Here is a 23,646-nt window from a genome sequence, read left to right as displayed (position 1 = left end):
CCCACAGCTCCTTCATGCCCCTCCTATATTCTCAGGGTCTTGCTTTATCCAAACCTCTGCTGCCATTTTAAAACCTGCCTTATCTTTTGCTTCCCCTCCACTACCCTGACTTCATGCAAATCCAGGATTGTGATGTAACACTCCAAATCCTCAAAAGGGGATGGCACAATGACAGCTTTATATTTTTATGTCTATAGGAAGATTGGTAAATGTACAAACTTGTCTATATGAATATATTTCCACCTACTTACTTGCATTTCCAAGTGATGTACATAAAAACAATCCACAGAAAATGGAACAAACAACAACAATTTTATTATTTATACCCTGCCCATCTGGCCGGGTTTCCCCAGCCACACTGGGCGGCTTACAGTAAACCAAATGCTACCTTAAAATGCCTGCTGGAGTGGTTAATTCCCAACAGTGAAGTGTTTTCTGCTGGATGGAGGCAACTTTTATTATTACTGCTTCTGGATTGTTGTCTGGAGAACACAGCATGCCCTCAGGTTACAAAGAGTGGCTGTCTGTGGTCTACACAAATGATTGAATTCTTTTAATTTGAGAGTTTCTAAATGTTAATACTGCTTTTTATCTTCAGTGCGGTTGTCTTGGGAAAAACTATCAATCACAGCTACAGCCTCTCCTGTTTCAAAGACGCCAACTTTCTTAAAAGAGGGTGCTAGTCAGCAGTATGCATTTGTTTTTGTGCCAGGGTTAGCTTTACAAAGACTAAAATACGTGTGTTTTTTATCTCCTTAATTGCAGTCGTGATGAGGTGAAGACTCAATGGGGAGTGTCTGATTTCATTAAGGCATTTATAAAATTCCATGGCCATGTGTATCTGAGTAAGAACTTGGAGAAATTGAACCCTCTCCGTGAGAAATTAGAGGAGCAGTTCAAGGTTGGTTTCACAAGATGTGCCCTGCTTTTCATGCTGAATCATAGAACTATACAGTTGGCAGGAACCACGAGGGTCATCTAGTCCAGCCCCCTGCAATGCAGGAATCTTTTGCCCAAGGTGGGGCTTGAACCCACAACCCAGAGATTAAGAGTCTCATGCTCCACCAACTGAGCTATCCAGCAGCTTGTGTGGGGACTGGTACTTTGTTCCCTTGCTCTGAAGGAACACAGATGCTCCTTTTATTTATTGCCCACCCCATGCTTCTTAAAAATCTGGTAAGAATGCATTGATCCATGTTCTTTTGTGACTGAAATAAGATTAATAAGGGCTTGAACCATGAGCCTTGTGGAGTGTCCCACTTATGGAGTGTCTATCAGTAGTAAGAAATCATAAGTGAAAGACTAATTCTTTCTTGTATTTTTTTCCTCCCATTGGCTGATTGAACTGAAATTGTACTCCCCCTCCTGATTTTGGGTCTGGCCTACTGGTTCTTTCTTCTTAGCTTTTTATTAGTGTTAAAAGTGCTTAGGGTTCTGTTTTGTTGTGGTAGTGCACGTTGCCTTGAATACAGGTTTCTTGTAGAAAGACTATTATTAAACTTCAAGAGCAATAATTATAAATATCAAGCACACAAGCCCAAGGGAAAAAATGCTTTTGTATTCAAAATTGAAGTGCATGCAGGAGTACTAGGTCACACATTGAGACTTTGTGGTAAGGTTTATGATGGTTGCCCCTATGCAGCTTGGAAGGCGAGTGAAGTACAGATCGAATCGATAACAAAATGCCATTTCCACATGTTGAATTCATGGTCTAAGTGCATTAATGCGGCAGCAGTGCTTTGTCCAGCCTGGGCTAGATACTAGGAAAAGCTCTGCAATTCTACCGTACTTGCACACAGGAGAACAGTCTGCATAAGTGTGACAATTACAGCAGTGATTATTCCAGCTGGAATTTGAAGTCCTAGCCTGAAAGTGCACCGTGGCAATTAGTCTGGCTTGCTATCTCATGCATGCACCTCTGTTCTCCAGACCCCAGGCAAAGCTGTTAAATATGGAGCAAAGAGTTGAGCTAGATGAGCCTGACATTTCCGCATGTCCAGACCAGGGACAGAACATCTTTGGCCCTTAGGTGTTGTTGGACTCCTATCAGCCTGCAGAGCAAGTAGTCATGAATGATGGGAGTAGTACCTATAGTCCAGGAGTAGCCAATGTGGTCCTGGAGTGGTAAAGGTTCCCTCATCCCTAGTATCATCTGTCAGCAGGAGAAAGTGGATTGCCACTTTCTCCATAAGTGTGAAACATCAGAAACTAGCAACATGCCCATTGTTGCAACTGTTAAGGGTGTGAGTGGAAGGGAGATTCATACATTGCAAGGAATTAGGGAGCCAGGGAATAAAATAATTCCCTGCACTGCTCAGATATATATTGCATCCACCTGTGTTGATTCCTGTCTGAAGACCACCCAGAGGTAGGCACCAGGCAGCAGGTTTCGCCCTTTTTGCACAGTGCTCCTCCCATAAAAGCATGTGGCAGCCATACACTTCTGTGAGAAAAAGCAAAGAGGTGCCTCAAAAGACACCATTAGGGCAAGGCTACACCTATAGTCAGTGTCCTTACTCACCAACAGTCAAGCCTGTTCCTATATGCATTGTCCCATTCTGAGGTGTATGTTCTTCCTTTTTTGTTACAGAGGCTGCTGTTCCAACAAACCTTTAATTCTCAGCAGTTAGTCCACATTACCGTCATCAACCTGTTTCAGTTGCATCACTTACGAGACTTTAGCAATGAGACTGAGCAGCACAGTTACAGTCAGGATGAACAGCTCTGCTGGACACAGTTGCTGGCTCTATTCAGTAAGTACTAAAGCTGACAGATCTTGGAGCAAAACCTATCCTGTTGTGCTGCAAGGCTTTAAGGATGATTGTTTCATATTCAAGTCTGCTGGAAACTAGATATGAGATTCTAGGTTAGTTCACTTGTTGACGACTAGTCAATTTCTCTTGAGCCACACGAGGAGGAGGAGGAGATGCTGCGCTTGCAAGGTAACTGTCCAGCCAGGTGATTCAAATAGTTATTGTTTGATGGGACAGGATGGGAAATAGTAAATTAGAAGCATCTTGTTGCTCCTAGTGATGTTAACTGTTTCTGAGCTGCTTCTGTGGTGGCTGGAATAGCATCAACAACTCTTAACACCTCCCCCACCTCCTTTGCCTGTTAGGAAGAGAAATAGGGTGATCACACAACCTGAAGTCTGCCCATCCCTGCCCTAGCTTAGTGGGGATCCTGAATGAAACAGTATCAGAACACCCATCAGCTGTCCATAGCTCTCTTGCTAATACTTAAATGTATTCATGTCCAAATCAGTGTGTTATAGTCTAACTGTGTACCCATGAAATCAGCTTGTAGACGCAAGTTCTTCCCAGGTGCCACATATACTGGGTTGCACACGTATAACTCTACAACACAGCGGCAATAGCTGCTGTCCAGCTTTTGATAAATTAAAGTTTGGTTTGTAACATTATTATTATTAGTTATTTGTACAGTGGTACCTCAGGTTACAGACGCTTCAGGTTACAGACTCCGCTAACCCAGAAATAGTACCTCGGGTTAAGAACTTTGCTTCAGGATGAGAACAGAAATCGTGCTCCAGCGGTGCAGCAGCAGCAGGAGGCCCCATTAGCTAAGGTGGTGCTTCAGGTTAAGAACAGTTTTAGGTTAAGAACGGACCTCCGGAACGAATTAAGTACTTAACCCGAGGTACCACTGTATACCGTACTTCATCTGTACATCTCAGGGCGGTTCACAGCATACAAATATAAGATACAAGATAAAAACAAAAAATACATAATAAAAACAAGAACAAAAAACAAACCAATAACCCCTCCCCCTGTAACCTGTATGGTGTACTTGGTAAAAAGTAAATTGAAACCACATTGTACAGTGGTACCTCGGGTTAAGAACTTAATTCGTTCCGGAGGTCCGTTCTTAACCTGAAACTGTTCTTAACCTGAGGTACCACTTTAGCTAATCGGGCCTCCTGCTGCTGCCGTGCCGCCGGAGCACAATTTCTGTTCTCATCCTGAAGCAAAGTTCTTATCCTGAGGTACTATTTCTGGGTTAGTAGAGTCTGTAACCTGAAGCGTCTGTAACCCGAAGTACCACTGTATGGTATTAACTAGTGATTGAAAGGACTGTAACCCACTAAATGCTATATGTCTGAAACATTTCTGCAGTCATCTTTGCCTTCTGTTGATGAGGACCTAATTTTTTGCTATCTACTGCCTGCATATTGTCTTTTTAAAGTGTTTTTCACAGGGAAACCTAATCCAACTCTGCCCCTTGAGAACTGGGGTTGGATAAAGTAGCAAAGCATAACCAAATGTATAATGCTTGCTGATCATCATGAGAGCATATATCTTTTCTTCCAGTGTCTTTTCTTGGAATCCTGTGCAAGTGTCCTCTCCAGAATGATTACCAGGAAGAGTCTTGGGGTTCCTATCCCCTTCCTGCACTTAAAGTCTCAATGGACTGGCTGAAACTTAGACCCAGCGTATTTCAGGAAGCTGTGGTTGATGAAAGACAATAGTGAGTCTTGTGTTTTCATGGGTGTTTCCCCCCCTATTTGTCATTTGGATGAAATGGTGTACCAATGAAGAATTTGTGATAGAAGTTGGACATTTGAATAGGTGCTAGTATAGCAAACTGACATGAGTTTTGAACTGGAAGTCCCTGGTACAAGTCTTGTCTCTGCTGTAAACATTCTCCAGTGGTCCTAGGCAAGCCACCACATTTTGCTTGCAACCCTGTATCTGCAATATCTGCAAAACATTTCAGGGTGGTGGTAAGGATTACTGAGCCAATGAATACATAGATTTATAGTAGAAACTTATTTCCTTTGTAGGGACGCGGGTGGTGCTGTGAGTTAAACCACAGAGCCTAGGACTTGCCGATCAGAAGGTCGGCGGTTCGAATCCCCATGACGGGGTGAGCGCCCGTTGTTCAGTCCCTGCTCCTGCCAACCTAGCAGTTCGAAAGCACATCAAAGTGCAAGTAGATAAATAGGTACCGCTCCTGCGGGAAGGTAAAAGGCGTTTCTGTGCGCTGATCTGGTCCACCAGAATGCTGGCCACATGACCCGGAAGCTGTGCGCCGGCTCCCTCAGCCAATAAAGCGAGCTGAGCGTCGCAACCCCAGAGTCAGCCACGACTGGACCAAATGGTCAGGGGTCCCTTTACCTTTACCTTACTTCCTCTGTAACTGCTTCCGAGTGCTAACTGGGCCTATAACAGAAGTTGTCAGTAAGGGTGGGGATCACTGCAACCTTCAGTTCTGTGTAAGCTAACTGCTCCCTGAATCTTACCTGCTTTTCAGAAGCATCCCCACCCATGGTCTCCAGCGTCCTACCCATTTGCTAGCAATGTGTTTTGGACCCAGCAGCACAGATAAATTTATCCTGTTCCAGCAGGATAAATAACCCAATCAGTTCCAGAAGCAGGATACATTCTTCCACTTGCTTCCAAGGTTCTTCAATACTCACTGTTTTTCTATACCTCTCTCCTAAAATATGTTATTTATTCTAGGCAGCCACTACAGTGATTACTTGCCTGAGTGATACTGTGAGTTTGACCTAGGCTGGGAAAGTAGTTTTCTAAAGTGTTTTCCCGAGTCAGAATTTCCAGCCACCAATGTGGCACTTGCTCTCCCTGAATGGAGATGGTGGCTGTCATATGTGTGCAGGAGTAGTTGTTTGACTTATATGCCACCTTCGTTCCATGATGGCATTCAGTTTGGTTTAAATAGTGTTTCCCAGCAATTTCCCATCCTGGTGCTCAGCAGACCTGCTTAGCTTCAACAGGTTGGGACATTGTTATGCCTTCATCTTAAATGTTTACGGCTTATTCTCTGACAAGTATGTAAAGCCTACATCACGTTAGACCTACCCAGTGTGTGTGTTTGTTTGGTTTCCACACCTGTGCTAAATATTTTCACATTAAATGTAACCTTGGGCTGAGGCCTGTTCACATAAGGTCCTGTATTCTTAGGCTTAAAGCATGCAGTTGTTAGGATGTTGTTGGCATCTGTCTCTTTCGAGAGAGAGAATGGAGTGCGCCTCTGGGGGTGAAGTCAAACTGCTGTGTTTACAGCACTGAAGTGACCTCCCCAGGGAGCAAGCCTGACCAGTGTGTATGGAGGTCCTGGGCTGCTCAGATGACAAGATCCCCCTTTCAGCCTCACAAGAAACGGAAACATCCAACTGTCTTAGGGACTCCACTCTGGATAGCCTGAAGATACCTCACAAGGCAGGATAGTTTTAGGATCAGTGTGTTCCATCTCCTAGAGGGGCTACCTTCCCAGGATGATGAGCCCCAACTGCCCCTTGTTAGGGTCCATAAATATGGGAAACAACTGCCCTTGTACATAGCTCCAATGGCAATGTTATACGCTTATCTGTGAGTGCATTCCCAATAATTAAGGTGGGCAGTTGTGATTCTTCCCCACTGTAATCGACTCTAAATATCTAGAGGCACATCCACTATGCCTTGTGCCAGTGTGGGAGACTTCCTGTACTTGATATATGTGCTATAATAATCATCCCCTGGTCCAGAAGTTGTTGGCAATTGTGTAGTCTTTTTGAGGATATTCTGGCTGGCTGTACTCATTCAAGGAGATGCTTATTAAATAGATACAGCTGGGGGCGGTGGGGCAGCAATTTGCTAAAGACTGGGTGATAGCACCTTAATCAACACTGCTTATTCCACTATGTGGTTCTGAAACCTGACCTGAAGAGCATGCATCACTGTAGGTGACATCTTGTGGTGCACCACACTTTACGTTCTATATAAAGCACAAATTACATACTTTGTTTACACTCTGGATGTTTCCTAATAAGCTGGCTTCCTCAATTACAGCAATTACGTTTGATTTGTTTTACTCTGAGTGTGTGTGTTTCAGCACTGGTGGTAGTACTTAATATGTACAGATGGAAGTTTAAAGGGAAATTTTGATGGCTAGATTATAATGTGTTGCAGAAGGGTATGTAGCCTTACTCAGTAGGGGAAGTTCACCGTGACTCTTGAAGGTTGTGAGAAAAGCAGGTAAAGTAGATACAAAAGTATAAAGGGAGAGGATAGAAAATAAAACCAGGGTTTCTGCTCCTGGTTGCAAGCTAATTGTCATGCTACTTCTGCTTCAGAAGTGTTAGTGGAAGCTGTAGTGCTCATCTCTCCACTGCTTCCCAAGACTATCCATGCTAATGCTAACAGCTGAACCTACAGTTACTCCTAAAGTAACCCTCCCCTCCCCACCCCCCCTTTTTTGTAAATGTGCATAATTTTGAATCATCTAGCCTGCCGTATTTTAAAATTGGAATTAGAATTGGATTTGTTCAGAAACATAATCCTGAAGCTATAGCATTTTAGACTGTATGATGGGGAGATAAGACAGGCATGGCCCTTGCTTTCCACATTCTGACTGGCTGTTAATGATCATTTAAACGCTAAAGGTAAAGGGACCCCTGACCATTAGGTCCAGTCGTGACCGACTCTGGGGTTGTGGCACTCATCTCGCTTTATTGGCCAAGGGAGCCGGCGTACAGCTTCCGGGTCATGTGGCCAGCATAACTAAGCCACTTCTGGCGAACCAGAGCAGCGCACAGAAACGCCGTTTACCTTCCCGCCAGAGCGGTACCTATTTATCTACTTGCACTTTGACGTGCTTTTGAACTGCTAGGTTGGCAGGAGCTGGGACCGAGCAATGGGAGCTCACCCTGTCGCGGGGATTCGAACCGCCGACCTTCTGATCGGCAAGTCCTAGGCTCTGTGGTTTAACCCACAGTGCCACCCGCGTCCCATTTAAACACTACTTAAAGGCAATTTCTGACAAACGTTCGATTATTTTCTTTTCAAGTGCCCCCTGAACTGTTGTAGAATTTCAGTCCTTCTCTGGAGGATATTTGGTGAAGTGGCCTCCCCAATTTTGCCATGTGCAAAATTTGGATGCCACTGTGCATCCAGTTGTAATATTTTAATGTCACTGAAGGAAGCAATGGGATTGGCGCCTCCTCCTTCCAGCCCTCTGCTCCTAGCCCATCGCTTCCTGCATCCACCAGTACAAACAGTAGAGTTTCATACATTAATTAACCTGAAATCTCTGAGTTTTCTGAGAACAACTGTTTTAGAATTTCCCATGTGTGCGCACAAGTATTGGATGCCCTACCCCACTGCCATTTCCACTAGTGCCCACATGCAGTGTGGAGAATTCTGGAAGGCCTTATCCTTCAGGTTCACTCTTCATCCCGCTCTGAGGGTGCAGTATGCTTTGTAAACATGAGGTTCGGGACATGCTTTGCAAAGTTAAAGATAAAATAACAAGATTAAAAGATACAACCACAAACTTAGCCATTCCAAATCAGCATTATAAAGCAATGACCAAACTAAAACAATCAAGAGTTTTAAAAGCTTAGGAAAGTAAATGATTGATGTCAAAATGCCATCAACATAGGTGCCAGGGCTACATAGTTAAAATATTTAGGTGTATACCTTAAAATGTAGAATGTGAATGCAGTGCATGTTTGTAGATACATGCATCATACAGTTGTCGGGGAGCAATGGCAAGCAGAGGTATGTGTCTGCATAATTTGTGACATGACTAACTATACATTACTAGTCATATTCTTAAATGAAACAAGAACAAACTCAATTGGGTTGATGCTGTCCACATCTTGCTTCCAACAGGATCTTCATTAAACCTGGCTTTTGAAACAACTTTCAGTACTTTTTGACTGTGTAACTTGCAAGTAAACAAAGCTATAAACCTTCCAAAGTCAAATTGATATTCTGCAAAAGAGAGTCACAAAGCCTTCCCATTACAAGATGCTACATTATGTACAATCATGAGGTCTGGCAGCAATTACATTTCATTCAGCCCTGTAAAACAGAATTCTTCCACTTGACACCTGCATGTAACAGTCTTTGGTTGTTTTTGTTCAAGGGTTCCATGTGGTTGCCAGTGTTTGGGCATTCCATAGGATTCTACTAGTGTGTTAATGTTTAGGGCAAATAGTGAGCTGGCACAATCCAGAAAAGGAAATTTGCAAAGGCTGTTCTTAGTAAGAGGAGATGTAATATGTAACAACAAGGGCACTGTGGGTATTGCAGATAAAATATGGATTTGGAGAAGACCTGATAGACCGGAAGTGGAGGTAGCAGAGGCTGTTCAGGCACAGAGGGAAGTGTATCAAAGGAAGGAGTGGGAGAGCTGTGAAAGCAACCATTGGCATATTACACAAATTTAAAATTGCTCTTCTTGCCTTGCAGTATTTGGCCTTGGCTGATTTCCCTGCTAAATAGTTTTCAGCCTCACGAAGAAGACCTCTCCTGCCCTAATGGTAAGGTATTCAGGTTTAAATTACTGTGTTGGTAAATAAGACCAAGAACAGTCTCCCTAGGGAGGCTGTGAACTCCCTTTCCTTGGAGGTTTTTAAGCAGAGGTTGGATGGCCACCTGTCATGGATGCTGTAGCTGGGATTCCTACATTGCAGGGGTTGGAAATAGATGATCCTTGAGGCACCTTCCAACTCTACAATTATTTGATTCTGTCTTATTTGTCCATAGCCTGATGATTGCAGCCTGATGTACACTGCTTAGACAACTGTGGTTGATCAGTGTGCAAATAATTGAAATAAATGTTGAAATAAATTATCAGCTTGTGGTAATGCAGAGGTAGGTTTATTCACTGGTAGCACTGGTGCTATAGAATCTGTATTGACATTCTACAGTCTTTTGAAGATGCCCCTGATTACACACACAATTTTCTTTTTTTAAAAATAATAATAATTGATTAGAGTAAAAACAGCACCTTAGGTAGTACGTTCATTTTAATGGTTGATATTCTGCCCAACAGTGAAAGCTTCATCCAACCCCAAATCTCCAATTCTTTCTTGATCTCTTTCCATAGTTTAATATAATTATCTTGAAATAAATTGAGATACCTCACTGTCAGCCAAATCCCCATATATTTTACTTTTTAACCTATTTTTAGGCGTATCTTTTCTAGGGTCTTTTTTGACTGCTCATCCATGCTTTTAACTAACATTTTTGTTTTATCTCTATATATTTTGAAACCCGTGCAGATTGATCAGTATTGTTTTTGTTTAGTTGTGTCCGACTCTTCATGACCCCATGGACCAGAGCACGCCAGGCACTCTGTTTTCCGCTGCCTCCTGAAGTTTGGTCAAACTCACGCTGGTAGCTTCGAGAACACTATCCAACCATCTCGTCCTCTGTCGCCCCCTTCTCCTTGTGCCCTCCATCTTTCCCAACATCAGGGTCTTTTCCAGGGAGTCTTCTCTTCTCATGAGGTGGCCAAAAGATTGGAGCCTCAGCTTCAGGATCTGTCCTTCCAGTGAGCACTCAGGGCTGATTTCCTTCAGAATGGATTGGTTTGATCTTCTTGCAGTCCATGGGACTCTCAAGAGTCTCCTTCAGCACCATAATTCAAAGGCATCAATTCTTCGGCGATCAGCCTTCTTTATGGTCCAGCTTTCACTTCCATACATCACTACTCAGAAAACCATAGCTTTAACTATATGGACCTTTGTCAGCAAGGAGATGTCTCTGCTTTTTAAGATGCTGTCTAGGTTTGTCATCGCTTTTCTCCCCAAGGAGCAGGTGTCTCTTAATTTCGTGACTGCTGTCACCATCTGCAGTGATCATGGAGCCCTGGAAAGTAAAATCTCTCACTGCCTCCATTTCTTCCCCTTCTATTTGCCAGGAGGTGATGGGACCAGTGGCCATGATCTTCGTTTTTTTGATGTTGAGCTTCAGACCATATTTTGCTGTCTCTTTTTTCAACCTTATTAAGAGGTTCTTTAATTCCTCCTCAGTTTCTGCTATCAAAGTTGTGTCATCTGCATATCAGAGGTTGTTGATATTTCTGTTGGGATACTGCCGGGGAAATGGGGGCATCAGGCAGGCCCCCAGCTGGCTCCAGCCCTGGCTAGTAGCCGGGCGATCTCCAGTACAGCATCAATCAGCGACACGAGCCTCAGATACGTTTAGAGACTCGGCATGCTCTTATCAGCAGAGTGAATAAATCTTCTCACAGTGGAAGAGGCAGACAGAGTCATGTGTAAGCATTATTTATTCAGCATAGTTCAGGAACAAAGGAAAAACATGTCTGCTTCCCTTTGTGTCCAAGCACAACAGCAGCAACCCAAAAGCAATATACAAACGGAAGTTCCCAGCAAGCCTGTGCTGGAAGTAAACAGGCATGTGACACACAACAGTCATGCCTGTTCCCTTTTAAGGTGGAACAGAACTATATGCTAACAGTTTCTTCCGGCAATCTTAATTCCGGCTTGTGATTCATCCAATCCAGTCTTTCGCATGATGAATTCTGCATAAAGGTTAAATAAGCAGGGAGACAATATACAGCCTTGTCGTACTCCTTTCCCAATTTTGAACCAATCATTTGTTCCATATCCTGTTCTAACTGTAGCTTCTTGTCCCACATAGAGATTTCTCAGGAGACAGATGAGGTGATCAAGCACTCCCATTTCTTTAAGAACTTGCCATAGTTTGCTGTGGTTGACACAGTCAAAGGCTTTTGCATAGTCAATGAAGCAGAAGTAGATGTCTTTCTGGAACTCTCTAGCTTTCTCCATAATCCAGCGCATGTTTGCAATTTGGTCTCTGGTTCCTCTGCCTCTTCTAAATCCAGCTTGCACTTCTGGGAGTTCTCGGTCCACATACTGCTTAAGCCTGCCTTGTAGAATTTTAAGCATAACCTTGCTAGCGTGTGAAATGAGTGCAATTGTGCGGTAGTTGGAGCATTCTTTGGCACTGCCCTTCTTTGGGATTGGGATGTAGACTGATCTTCTCCAATCCTCTGGCCACTGCTGAGTTTTCCAAACTTGCTGGCATATTGAGTGTAGCCCCTTAACAGCACCATCTTTTAAAATTTTAAATAGTTCAGCTGGGATGTCATCACTTCTACTGGCCTTGTTATTAGCAGTGATTTGTAAGGCCCATTTGACTTCACTCAAGGTCTGGCTCAAGGACAGCAACCACACTACCTGGGGTGTATGAGACATCCATATCTTTCTGGTATAATTCCTCTGTGTATTCTTGCCACCTCTTCTTGATGTCTTCTGCTTCTGTTAAGTCCTTACCACTTTTGTTCTTTATTATGGTAATCTTTGCACAAAATGTTCCTTTCATATCTCTAATTTTCTTGAACAGATCTCTGGTTTTTCCCATTTTATTGTTTTCCTCTATTTCTTTGCATTGATCGGGATAAATTGCTTTAATTCCTGCTGAGAAATTATTACCTATCTCCATCGTCTCTAACACTTTGATCATAAATGACCAAGAGATATTATCAAAAGCTTTCTCAGCATCCAAGAAAAGTAAAGCTGCTTGTTTTTCATTTTTTACTTCTGGGTACTCAATTAAATTAATTACATTTCTTATGTTGTCTTTCCTTTGTCAACCTGGTGGAAAACCTTCTTGGTCGCTATAGACTGACTCACTTAAAACTTTTTTCAACCTGTTGGCTAAAATTGCAACAAATAAACAATTTTCTTGACTTAACTCTCTTACTTGTTGTATTGCTTTAACATTTCTGTTATAGTGTGTATATTAGCAACGTTAACGGCTTTGTGTATCTTTATTTTTATTCTTTTGTAAACTGCTTTTGGAAGACTACTCCAGCATTAAATAGTATATCAATTAATAACTAATAACCACATTCATCTTATACTAAACTTTAACTGAGGCCAAAATATGAGGGTACAATCCTAGCAAAGTTTAGCATTTTTATATATTCCATTTATCTGAGAATGCATTGTAAAGGGTTGCACTCTGTGTTTCTATGATTCTGTGATTCTCTTCAATAGAAATTCATGAGACTTGAAAGTGCTTGACTTTCACTGTGTTGGATCCTAATTTAATAGGGGTTAGACCTGGTGAGGAATGCAGTCCTGTATAGTTATTCTTCTTTTTTCTCTGATTGTTCACTAGCCACCCCTCTCCCAGAAGAGTTTGAGCTGCAGGGATTCTTAGCTTTGAGACCCTCTTTCAGGTGAGTCACAGCTGGAGGTTGCAACTTTTTGTTTGTGACGGGTTACATTGATAATCTTGCTGTTTGGAAGCAAATGTGAGAAAGGGAGGAGAATTTAGGCAGTGTGATTCCATTTGTCATAGAAAGATACCTCTCTTCCAGCCCAACAGAGACTTTGGTTTGGCAATGCAGTTCCCACAATCACTTCAATAGCTGCAGGTCTCCCCTGCGTGAGTGTTTGTGGGGAAGGGGGGGGGGAGGATCGGTTAGTTTCATTGTACACAGGTTGTACATTGACAATAAAGGCATTATTATCATTAGTCTAGGAGAGTCACTATAATAGCTTGAGATATCCAAGTGTGCATTAAAATGCATGCATGACAGCTTTTTATTTTGGATTATATCTTAGGAAAAATTCCAAAATCCTGTCTCGTGTATTTTCATGTTTTGATATTTATTGTTAGCATGGAGAAGACATGGAGGACAGGAACAAGGATGAGACACTGGAACTTTGATGCGACAAGAGTCTGAAAGTTAACTGAAAAGTGGGGGTTAACAATTGGTGGCCTTTGGGGCAAATCTGGCCCTCTCTGTTGCCAGCTCAGACGCTGGGGGCTTTCAGACACTTATTTGCCCTCAGAGTTTTCTAAGGGCAGGTTAGAAGCAAATATTGGGATCGTGCACTCTCCCTTGCTCCTGTCACAATAGGAGGAAGTACCAAGTGAACTTGGGGTGATTTCTATTCTGCAGTGCAGTACCAGGAATAGTCTGTGTTCAAGTAAACACCAGATTTCTCTAGTTAATTGAGGGATAAGAAATACAAGGACCCAAAGTCCACTCCTGATCTGCCCTTGTGTTACCATCGCCCTCTGGGGGATGGTAACATCTGGCCAGGCCTTTATACTGCAATGCTAAGCTTACCCACCTGGAAGTAAACAGATTTAGGAATTGGGTGTAAGGGATCTTACCTTTTTAAGGGAAGTGAATTGTTTTGTTTGTTTCTCTAGCGCCATCTGTATACATGATCCTTTACAAAGGACAGATTTCACAGGCTCCTACTCCAACAGACTTGCAATCTTAAAAGAAGAGACAAGGTTTTATATATAGCTGGAGATTTTGCCCTTTGCTGTGAAACATTGAAACATATTGTGTTGATATTTATCTGTGAAACACTGTCACAAACTACCTTTAAATAGCATTCTAACCTCCTCAGGTTGGTATACAGACTGAAAATAAATCTATCAGAAGTCTCATTTAAGCTCCACCAACTTAGTTTGGTCTTGCATACATCTCCTTGTGCCTGCCTTTCCATTTCAATCCGACTTCTGTTCTTTGTTTATGGCAACAACTAGGAACTTGGATTTCTCGAAAGGCCATCAGGGGATTTCAGGAGACAAAGAAGGGCAGCACCGGCGAATACGGCAACAGCGTCTGATCTTCACAGGCAAATGGATTGCTGACAACCAGCCAAGGTATCTGCACAGCTGCTGGCATCACCCATCACTCTTCTGTGCATCATATTCTTCTCTGCTGCTGCTTGTTGCTATTGACATGAGTTGAACATTATTGGAGCTTAAATGAAGATGTGCAGTCTGACACTATTTTTAACACAGTTTAAGGAATGTGTGGCAACATGGTAGTTACAAAAAATGTACATAATTTTAAACACATCAATTTTTAAAGGTGTGGGCAGCTTGCTTGGCACTTAATACAGTGCTGGAAATCTACATTGAATCAGTAGGGCAGAACTTAAGTTATATGTTTTAATTTGAAGTCAGTAATGTAATCTGCATAACTTTCATGCACACAGAAGTGGCAGACCTGGATTAATGGTGCTGAATCAGAGTGTTACTCCATCTAGCTTGGGGTTGATTGGTCAGAGAATTGTAGGCTAGGTCCTCTCTGACCTAGGCTAGTTTCATTGTTGACTTTTTGCTATACATTTTAAATGCTTTTTCTCCAAGGTGAAAACTGAAGTTTTGTGCTCTGTATTAAGTTTTTTAGACTTGATTTAACCTCACTCATCTTTTCTCTGTTTTGTGGAGGGTTAGGAAAATTAAGTTTGAGGGTGGGGTGGGAACAGTGACACAGGCTTGAGCATTAAAATTGGATGAGATTCCTTGAGTCTTCATCAATCCCCAAAATACTCCTGGCCACGCAAATAAGTCCATGAAATTATCATTTGTCTCCCCCAGTCGCTAAATTTTTATTAGCCTGTTGCATTTGAAAGGACCTGGGAACCACATTGAAGTATTGTAATGATGGGCGTCTTCCTGTTAGTTGTCGCAGAGCAGGCCAACAATGTTAGCAGTAACGGTGTGAGGAGTGGCTTCATTGCTCTGTTGCAAGTTTGAAAACTGAATTGAAGTGGTATAGTACAGTTTTCCTAATCACAAATGTTGGAACTCAACCCACATTTGAACTTGAGGTGGTAACCTGAAGGATTTAGCCAATATTCCACCACCTCTCTGGTCAAAGGAGCCTCCTTGCATCAATAGGCCAAAGTGGGTGAGGTGGGGTCTCCCTGGCTGCTTTAAAAGCTTCCTTCTTAGGCTAACTCACTAAGAGTACAAACTGCTTGCTCATCTCTCCCTTTGTGTCACCTCAATTCACAGAAACGGTGTCTGACATCAGAAAGCTTGTGTGCTTGCTTTCTATTTACCGTATTTTTCGCCCTATAGGATGCACTTTATCCCCTCCAAAAATGAAGGGGAAATGTGTGTGCGTCCTATGGGGTGAATGCAGGCTTTCGCTGAAGCCTGGAGAGCCCCACCGCCAGCCCCACAAGCTCGGGGGACAACGGGGAGGCGGAACGCTGCCATTCCGCTGTCCCCCGACCTGGTTTGGAGGCTGGCGGCTTCTCCCCGCCACCAGCCCCGCAAGCTCGGGGGATAGCGGGGAGGCGCAGCGCGCCATCCCGCTGTCTCCCGACGTGGTTTGGAGGCTGGGGGCGGGCTTCCCCCAGCCCCGCAAGCTCCCAGAGCGATAGCGAAGCTGCACGCAGCTTCGGGATCGCTCTGGGACCCGTTCTGGGGGAGGGGGAAGCTCGGGCTTCCCCCAGCCCCGCAAGCTCCAGAGCGGGCTTCGCGCAGTTCTCCGCAAGCTGTGGGAGCCCGGTGCAACTTCGCGCTGGCCTCCAACAGCTTGCAGAGAGCTGCCTGTTCTGGGGGCTGGGGTGGGGGAAGCTCGGACTTCCCCCGCCCCAGCCCCGTGCCTTGGGGGGGGAAATAATTTTTCCCCTTTATTTCCTCCCCCCCCCCCAAAAAAATTAGGTGCGTCCTATGGGCTGGTGCGTCCTATAGGGCGAAAAATATGGTAATTTCTATTTAATTTTGTGCATGAGATGGTTAGCTTGTACCTGAAGATTTAATCACTAATGTGTCGATTCCTTTTGTCTTTCTGTTAAAGGCTGATTCAATGTGAAAATGAGATTGGGAAACTTCTGTTTTTGACAGAGATCCCAGAATTGCTGCTTGATGACTATAGTGAATTGAAACAGAGTCACATTCTGCAGGAAGCAGCAGAGCCACAGTTTGCAGATGGGAGCCCAGGACTTAAGTCAGTGCTGTCAACAGGTCGAAACCTGAGCAGCAGCTGTGATGCAGGAGATAAGCCAATGGTGACATTCAAAGAGAACATTAAACCTCGAGAGGTAAACAGGGAGCAAGGCCGAAGCTATCTGACTAAGGAAGTGGGTAGGGAAAGAAGGGATTATAGTAAAGGAATAACAGCCAATAAAAATGATGGGAAGAAGGACAACAACAACAAGAGGAAGAATGAGATCAAGAAATGTGGCATGGAAAAGATGCAGGAAGCAGGGAAGCAGAATGTAGCCGTGCAGGTGAGACTTTTTGCATGGTATCATCCCAGTGAAATTTGTCATGTGGTCATTTGAATTAGTTGGTCTTGCAAATCTGTGCTATATCATGCTATAGCAAGATCGATGCCCTTTATTTGGAGATTAAACAAGGTGATTCACATGTTACACTCTCAGTGAGGATGGAAGGAAGGGTCCCTGAGCCATCATTTGGTTACCACAATTTCAGACAACCAGACCCCCCTCACCCTTCACCTTGCTCTTCACTTCTGCCAGGGAAATAATTGCTGCCCACTTACCCTTAAAACACCACCTCACATACTGACAGAAGGGACCAAAGGAAATAGCTGCCTTGGTTCTTTCTGAAGTTGGCTGCTCTTGTTTCATTTGGGAGGGGGAGCTAGTAAGTGCACTGCAGCTCTTTCCTTAACAGAAGCTGGGGATAGAATTAGAATGAGTCTCTTCTACGTTGACTGTCTGTACTGGCAGTAGACACTACAGGCATAAAGAGGCTTCTGCAAGTGTGGTCCCTCATTAGGAGGGTAATTTGTGAATTGTACTATATTACAGTGGGATTTTATTTTATTCTTACTTCTTTGCCAACTTCTTTCATCATTCAGCATCACTGTTGATGTTCTTTGGCATTCATTGACTGATAAGGCTGATAGACATGAATTCTTTTGGTATTTGTTCTTTGGTATATTCTTCTCCTTCCCACACCAACAAAAGAATAGCTTTAATCAGTTTTCAGTTTTAGTCCTCTATGATGCTTTGTTAATGCTGAAACTGTAGCTATTGCTCTAGCTGTAGCTATTGAAGAGTTAGTCTTCAACTGCCCTCTTAGTTTCCAAAAATATTTTTGACCTTTTCAACAGTAAATTGCTTCGGCACCAGTTATATTTGTTTGTATCTTTTCATCACTTTTCTGACAATTGAGGAAGTGTTTTAACTTCCATATTTAAATAGGGTTAGTTTAAGACAGTTCTTTCAGTGTCCTAGAGAAGGACAAGAGGTAGAAACTTGTCTAGTCTCATTCTCCCTGGTTTTTTTTTAATGACTTGATTATTCAAAGGAAAGCATATAGGAAATAAGGCGGCTTGTAAATGGTCTCTTGCCTGCTCACGTGAAGACTTCATCAACTGGAAGACAATTCCTCTTTTTTCTTTCCTTATTGTGTACAATAAATTTGTGAAATAAAAGAATGATTAACAGGTGAATAAAAAATACTGTGGGCTAGTAAATTTGGGGAATTACTTGTCAGGCTGAAACTAGAACCTCTTAAATGTATTTTGAGGAGTTTTTTCCTTTCATCTCTTGTCTCAAATGCTGGCCTGTGGTCCTTTTCGAGTGATTTTTTTCCTTGCACCCAGAAAAAGTGGTACTGACTCACCTGCTCCTTCAAACATTTTTACAAGAAGAAGGGAAACTCAGGTGGGTCAGTACCTCCCTTTTTTTTTGGGTGCACAGGGAGTAGCACCACTTGAAAGGGCTGAGTCATAGGCCAACATTTGAGGCAAGAGGTGAAAGGACCACAATCAAAGTATTGCCATAAATAATAATAATAATAATAATAATAATAATAATAATAATAATAATTTATTATTTATACCCCGCCCATCTGGCTGGGCCTCCCCAGCCACTCTGGGCGGCTTCCATAAAAACCAAAAATACAGTAAAATATCACACGTTAAAAACGTCCCTGAACAGGGCTGCCTTAAGATGTCTTCTGAATGTCAGGTAGTTGTTTATCGCTTTGACATCTGCTGGAAGGGCGTTCCACAGGGCGGGCGCCACTACCGAGAAGGCCCTCTGCCTGGTTCCCTGTAGCTTTGCTTCTCGCAATGAGGGAACCGCCAGAAGGCCCTCGGCGCTGGACCTCAGCGTCTGGGCAGAATGATGGGGGTGGAGACGCTCCTTCAGGTATACTGGACCGAGGCCGTTTAGGGCTTTAAAGGTCAGCACCAACACTGAATTGTGCTCGGAAACGTACTGGGAGCCAATGTAGGTCTTTCAAGACCGGTGTTATATGGTCTCGGCGGCCGCCCCCAGTCACCAGTCTAGCTGCCGCATTCTGGATTAGTTGTAGTTTCCGAGTCACCTTCAAAGGTAGCCCCACGTAGAGTGCATTGCAGTAGTCCAAGCGGGAGATAACCAGAGCATGCACCACTCTGGCGAGACAGTCCGCAGGCAGATAGGGTCTCAGCCTACGTACCAGATGGAGCTGGTAAACAGCTGCCCTGGACACAGATTTGACCTGTGCCTCCATGGACAGCTGTGAGTCCAAAATGACTCCCAGGCTGCGCACCTGGTCCTTCAGGGGCACAGTTACCCCATTCAGGACCAGGGAATCCTCCACACCTGCCCGCCTCCTGTCCCCCAAAAACAGTACTTCTGTCTTGTCAGGATTCAACCTCAATCTGTTAGCCGCCATCCATCCTCCAACCGCTTCCAGACACTCACACAGGACCTTCACCGCCCTCACTGGTTCTGATTTAAAAGAGAGGTAGAGCTGGGTATCATCCACATACTGATGAACACCCAGCCCAAACCTCCTGATGATCTCTCCCAGCAGCTGCATGTAAATGTTGAAAAGCATGGGGGAGAGGACAGAACCCTGAGGCACCCCACAAGTGAGAGCCCAGGGGTCTGAACACTCATCCCCCACCACCACTTTCTGAACACGGCCCAGGAGGAAGGAGCGGAACCACTGTATGACAGTGCCTCCAGCTCCCAGCCCCTGAAGACGGTCCAGAAGGATGTTATGGTCGATGGTATCAAACGCCGCTGAGAGATCCAGCAGAACTAGGAAACAGCTCTCACCTTTGTCCCTAGCCCGCCGGAGATCATCAACCAGTGCGACCAAGGCAGTTTCAGTCCCATGATGAGGCCTGAATCCCGACTGGAAGGGATCCAAATGGTCCGCTTCTTCCAGGCGTGCCTGGAGTTGTTCGGCAACCACTCGCTCAATCACCTTTTTATGCAGGCATAAAAGGAACACTGCAACATACCTATGTCCTCAAGGAAATAATATTCTTAGCAAGGTACAGGACATGTAAGCTTAGCATTAATCTTAAACCATTTAGCAATCCTTTGGTATCTGAGTATTTTATTTAATCTCTAGCTAAGAACCCTGATGATTCCTTGTTAATCTTCAAATTCTCCTGTTCAGCCACTTGATTCTGCTATTTATTGGCTAAGTAGCTTATAAAAAAGTAACATTAAGGACTTTCCCTCAGTCTCAATATAACAGATCTGTCACTTTTGAGCCTGCAGCTGATGGTGAAAGAAATGGAGTTTGTATTAATACAAGGCAGTGAGGATCAGACACTAACTTCATTCTATGGCCCGTGCCATTTGTACTGTAGAGGCTGTGTTCAGTGCAGAAGCAGGATCATGCTCAACCCCAGAACCCACCTGTCCTGCGGGTGGGCCCGCCAGGCTTCCTTGTCTTAGATCAGCCTTTCTCAAACTTGAGTCCCCAGATGATGAGAACTACAACATCCATCATCCTTTACCACTGGACCTGCTAGCCTAGGTATGATGGGAGTTGTAGTCCAACAACATCTGGGGACCCAAGTTTGAGAAAGCCCATATTAGATGTAACATTTATAGGTAAAGGACCCCTGGATGGTTAAGTCCAGTCGAATTTGACTATAGGATGCAGTGCTCATCTCCGCTTTCAGGCTGAGGGGTCATGTGGCAAGCATGATTAAACCACTGTGGCACATGGAACACCGTGACACGTGCCAAAGCACACAGAAATGCCATTTATCTTACCACTGCAGTGGTACCTATGTATCTACTCGCATTGGTATGTTTTCAAACTGCTAGGTTGGCAGGAGCTGGGCCAAAGCAACAGGAGCTCACCCCATCGCGCGGACTCAAATTGTGACCTGCAAGCTCAAGAGGCTCTGTGGTTTAGACCACAGCACCACCCGTGTCCCTACTGTAACATTTATATGGAGCTTGCAGGCATAAAATCCCAACATGCATAATGTACAAAAAATTGTACCTAGCATGTAAACATCTGACATGCCTAGCAGATGTGGCAGATGAGTGCAATTCCCCCCTTAAGGTCAGCACTTCTACACCCACAGTATTGTATAAACAACCGTTCTTCAACTGGTGAGTTGAGACCCACTAGTGGATTGTGGCCTGATCCAAGGTGGTTCACAACAGAGACTCTACTATCATGCAAATATATGGTAAAAAAGGAAATGGGTCCCCAAATGCATCTTTGAGTCAAAAGTGAGTCCTAGGTCTGAAAAGGTTGGGGATACCTAAGCCAAGCCTGATAGAAGCTTACATTCCTTGCAGAGACATGATGTTTCTAGTTAGAGATTTGTTACACTTCATTGGAAGTAGAGTAAAAAAGGAAAAAAAATCCAGTGGTTGGATGAATGCTGAAAAACCTTTTCTTAAAAAAATCTTGTTAATTGTTGGCTCACACTACCTTTGCATTTTAATACTCCTCTTCATGCACATTCAGTGGTGGTATATTATTTTATATGGCCTCTAGCATGCTGAAACTGCTACAAAATACTCCTTGTCATTTGTTTTCGGTGTACAGAAACAGTTAGCACTAATTCTGTAATAAAAATGTATTTCAATGAGAAATGTCCCTATTGTGTTCAGTGGAGCTTACTCCCAAGTAAGTGAGTGTAGGGTTGCAATCTAAAGTGATCTTTTAAAAACCCTTGCATAATAGATTTATATGTAAAATGCACACGACACACAGGTCAGTTTGTGCCAGAGCAGGAAAGTAAAGGTGTTTTAGCTATCTTTTGAAAGCTGAGCTTATCTCCTGTTTCTCAGACAAATAGGCTGGAGTTTACATTCATGGAACCCAGACTATCTGTCAGTAGGGAGTGGAGGTGAGTTTTGTCCTTCTAGTTTCACATGCTCTGTAGCCGTGAGCAAAACTACTGGGACAAACCCTTCCCCTATCATGTTCCCCTTCTGAGGCCCTCCTAGTGCCTTGGGGGTGCAGATCTGAAGGAAGGTCCTAGTCCTCTGCATCTCCACTGTGGAGAGAAGGGCCAGGGCTGGATTCCCAGCATTGCCTTGCAACCCTAGCTCTAAGCGGGAGAGGGGAGGGGGATTGGCCTGGACCTCATACTGAGTTTTGAAGGTGGCCACAAATTTTGGCTTGACTATCAGGGAAACCCAGCAATTTTGGGTCCCTTCTGTATAGCAAAGGGGGAACTAGAATTACTTGGAAAGAATCAATGCCTTGTAATCATGCTTTAGTTTTACCGTAAGAAGGTGTGGACAGGTAATATTAATGCTTAAATGGCTTGCCTTCCTAGGTAAAATCCCAGACTGAGTTGAGGAAGACTCCCGTGTCTGAAGCTAGGAAAACGCCAGTCACTCAGTCTCCCAACCAGGCCAGCAACTCCCAGTTCATACCCATCCATCACCCAGGAGCTTTCCCTCCTCTTCCTAGCCGGCCAGGTAAAAGCCATGTGCTCTGTATTAAAATCATATCTATCCTTGTTTAAAACTCATGGTGTTGTGTGCTGATGCCTTCCACCTATCTTTTTCTATGTAGGAAAATAAAACAGAAAAGGTTTCTTTGTAAAAATGCTCTGACTTCCTTTAACTGGAACACAAGTGGGTGTGGGCATGATAGATGCCTAGCACCGTACTATATTGCATGATCTATACCCAGGTGCATAGTAATGATCTCTCTGCAATGTCTAGATAATAGCACATGTCTGTTTTCTGCCACAGGTGCACAGAGTGGAAAGCCACCTCACACATAATTTTCTCAGTGTGCATACCTATGGTGGAAAAGACAATTCTGCTGTCACGAAAAGCTTACCTTTTTGTCACAGATATTAATCTTGGTGTTTGAAAAAGTAATGTGCAGAACAGGCAGCCCATAATGTGACAAAGTGTTTGCTCTGTGTGTAGTATACAGCTGCGAAGATGAAAGCCATCACTGTGGGTCTGAGAGGATGTGGCACCCCACTCCATCCTGGAATCCTTCCCCAAAAGGGGTTGGAACTGGAGCTGAAGGCTTGCTTGTATACATGCCCCCCCTCCCACTTCTCTTACTGCAGAGATGAATGGCTTAATAAATGGCTGAATCAGATGCTGATTTTGAATGTGGGTCTCCTTAAATCTGGAAAGGGTGGGGCCAGGGAGGAGCCAGAGGCCCATTCACAGGGGACAGTCCTGGAAGAGGAGACAGGAAGTAGCATTTGAAGAGCTCCCATAGCATTCCATGCGTGAAAAAGTAGTTTCCTTTTTTAAAAAATGTCTGTCTTTCTTTCTTTTCTTTTTCCCAGGCTTCCCACCTCCCACCTATGTTATCCCCCCTCCTGTGGCTTTCCCTATGGGCTCAGGATATACTTTCCCAGGTGGCGTTTCTGTCCCAGGAACCTTTCTTCAGTCTGCAGCTCATTCACCTGCAGGAAACCAGGTGCAAGCTGGGAAACAATCCCACATTCCTTACAGCCAGCAGCGGCCCTCTGGACCAGGCCCAATGAACCAGGGACCTCAGGCACCATCCCCTTCTCAACAGTCCCTTGCATCCTTACCAGCTCAGGCAACAGCACAGTCTGCAAGCCAGTTGCAGGTCCAGGCTCTGGCCCAGCAGCAGCAGCAGCAGCAGCAGCAGCAGCAACAGTCCCCTACAAAAGCTGTTCAGGCCTTAGGGAAGAGTCCTCCACACCACTCCGGATTCCAGCAGGTGAGCTTTAAGGAGAAGAAAGTGCCAGAGGGACCCAATCTGGGCTAGAGTGCATCTGTAGGTGCAAATCTGGTTTTTGGTCAGGGAAGTGCAGGTTCTTTGCTCAGTTAAGAGTAGCTCTGATGGAAAGGTGCAAGCAAGGATGGAGAGAAGGAATGGGCAAGTAGATGGG

At 44.1% G+C, this 23,646-nt stretch overlaps 1 protein-coding gene across 2 annotated transcripts in view; it reads left to right on the top strand.

Moving 5' to 3' along the window:
* SMG7 (SMG7 nonsense mediated mRNA decay factor) overlaps positions 1–23,646 on the top strand; it is a 62,058-nt gene that overhangs the window by 22,201 nt on the left and 16,211 nt on the right. For both annotated transcript variants that reach the window (XM_083621363.1, XM_083621362.1), the window contains exons 8-16: positions 766–901; positions 2,591–2,753; positions 4,329–4,485; positions 9,216–9,286; positions 12,921–12,981; positions 14,313–14,432; positions 16,369–16,801; positions 22,087–22,231; positions 23,071–23,474. In XM_083621363.1, coding sequence (XP_083477489.1) covers positions 766–901; positions 2,591–2,753; positions 4,329–4,485; positions 9,216–9,286; positions 12,921–12,981; positions 14,313–14,432; positions 16,369–16,801; positions 22,087–22,231; positions 23,071–23,474 — 1,690 coding nt within the window. The remainder of the gene's footprint in view (positions 1–765; positions 902–2,590; positions 2,754–4,328; positions 4,486–9,215; positions 9,287–12,920; positions 12,982–14,312; positions 14,433–16,368; positions 16,802–22,086; positions 22,232–23,070; positions 23,475–23,646) is intronic.

This window comes from Podarcis filfolensis, assembly GCF_964270895.1.
Source record: "Podarcis filfolensis genome assembly, chromosome: 6".
Taxonomy (NCBI): domain Eukaryota; kingdom Metazoa; phylum Chordata; class Lepidosauria; order Squamata; family Lacertidae; genus Podarcis; species Podarcis filfolensis.
The sequence above is the reverse complement of the archived record's forward strand: the minus strand, read 5'-3'. Positions and strand labels throughout refer to the sequence as shown.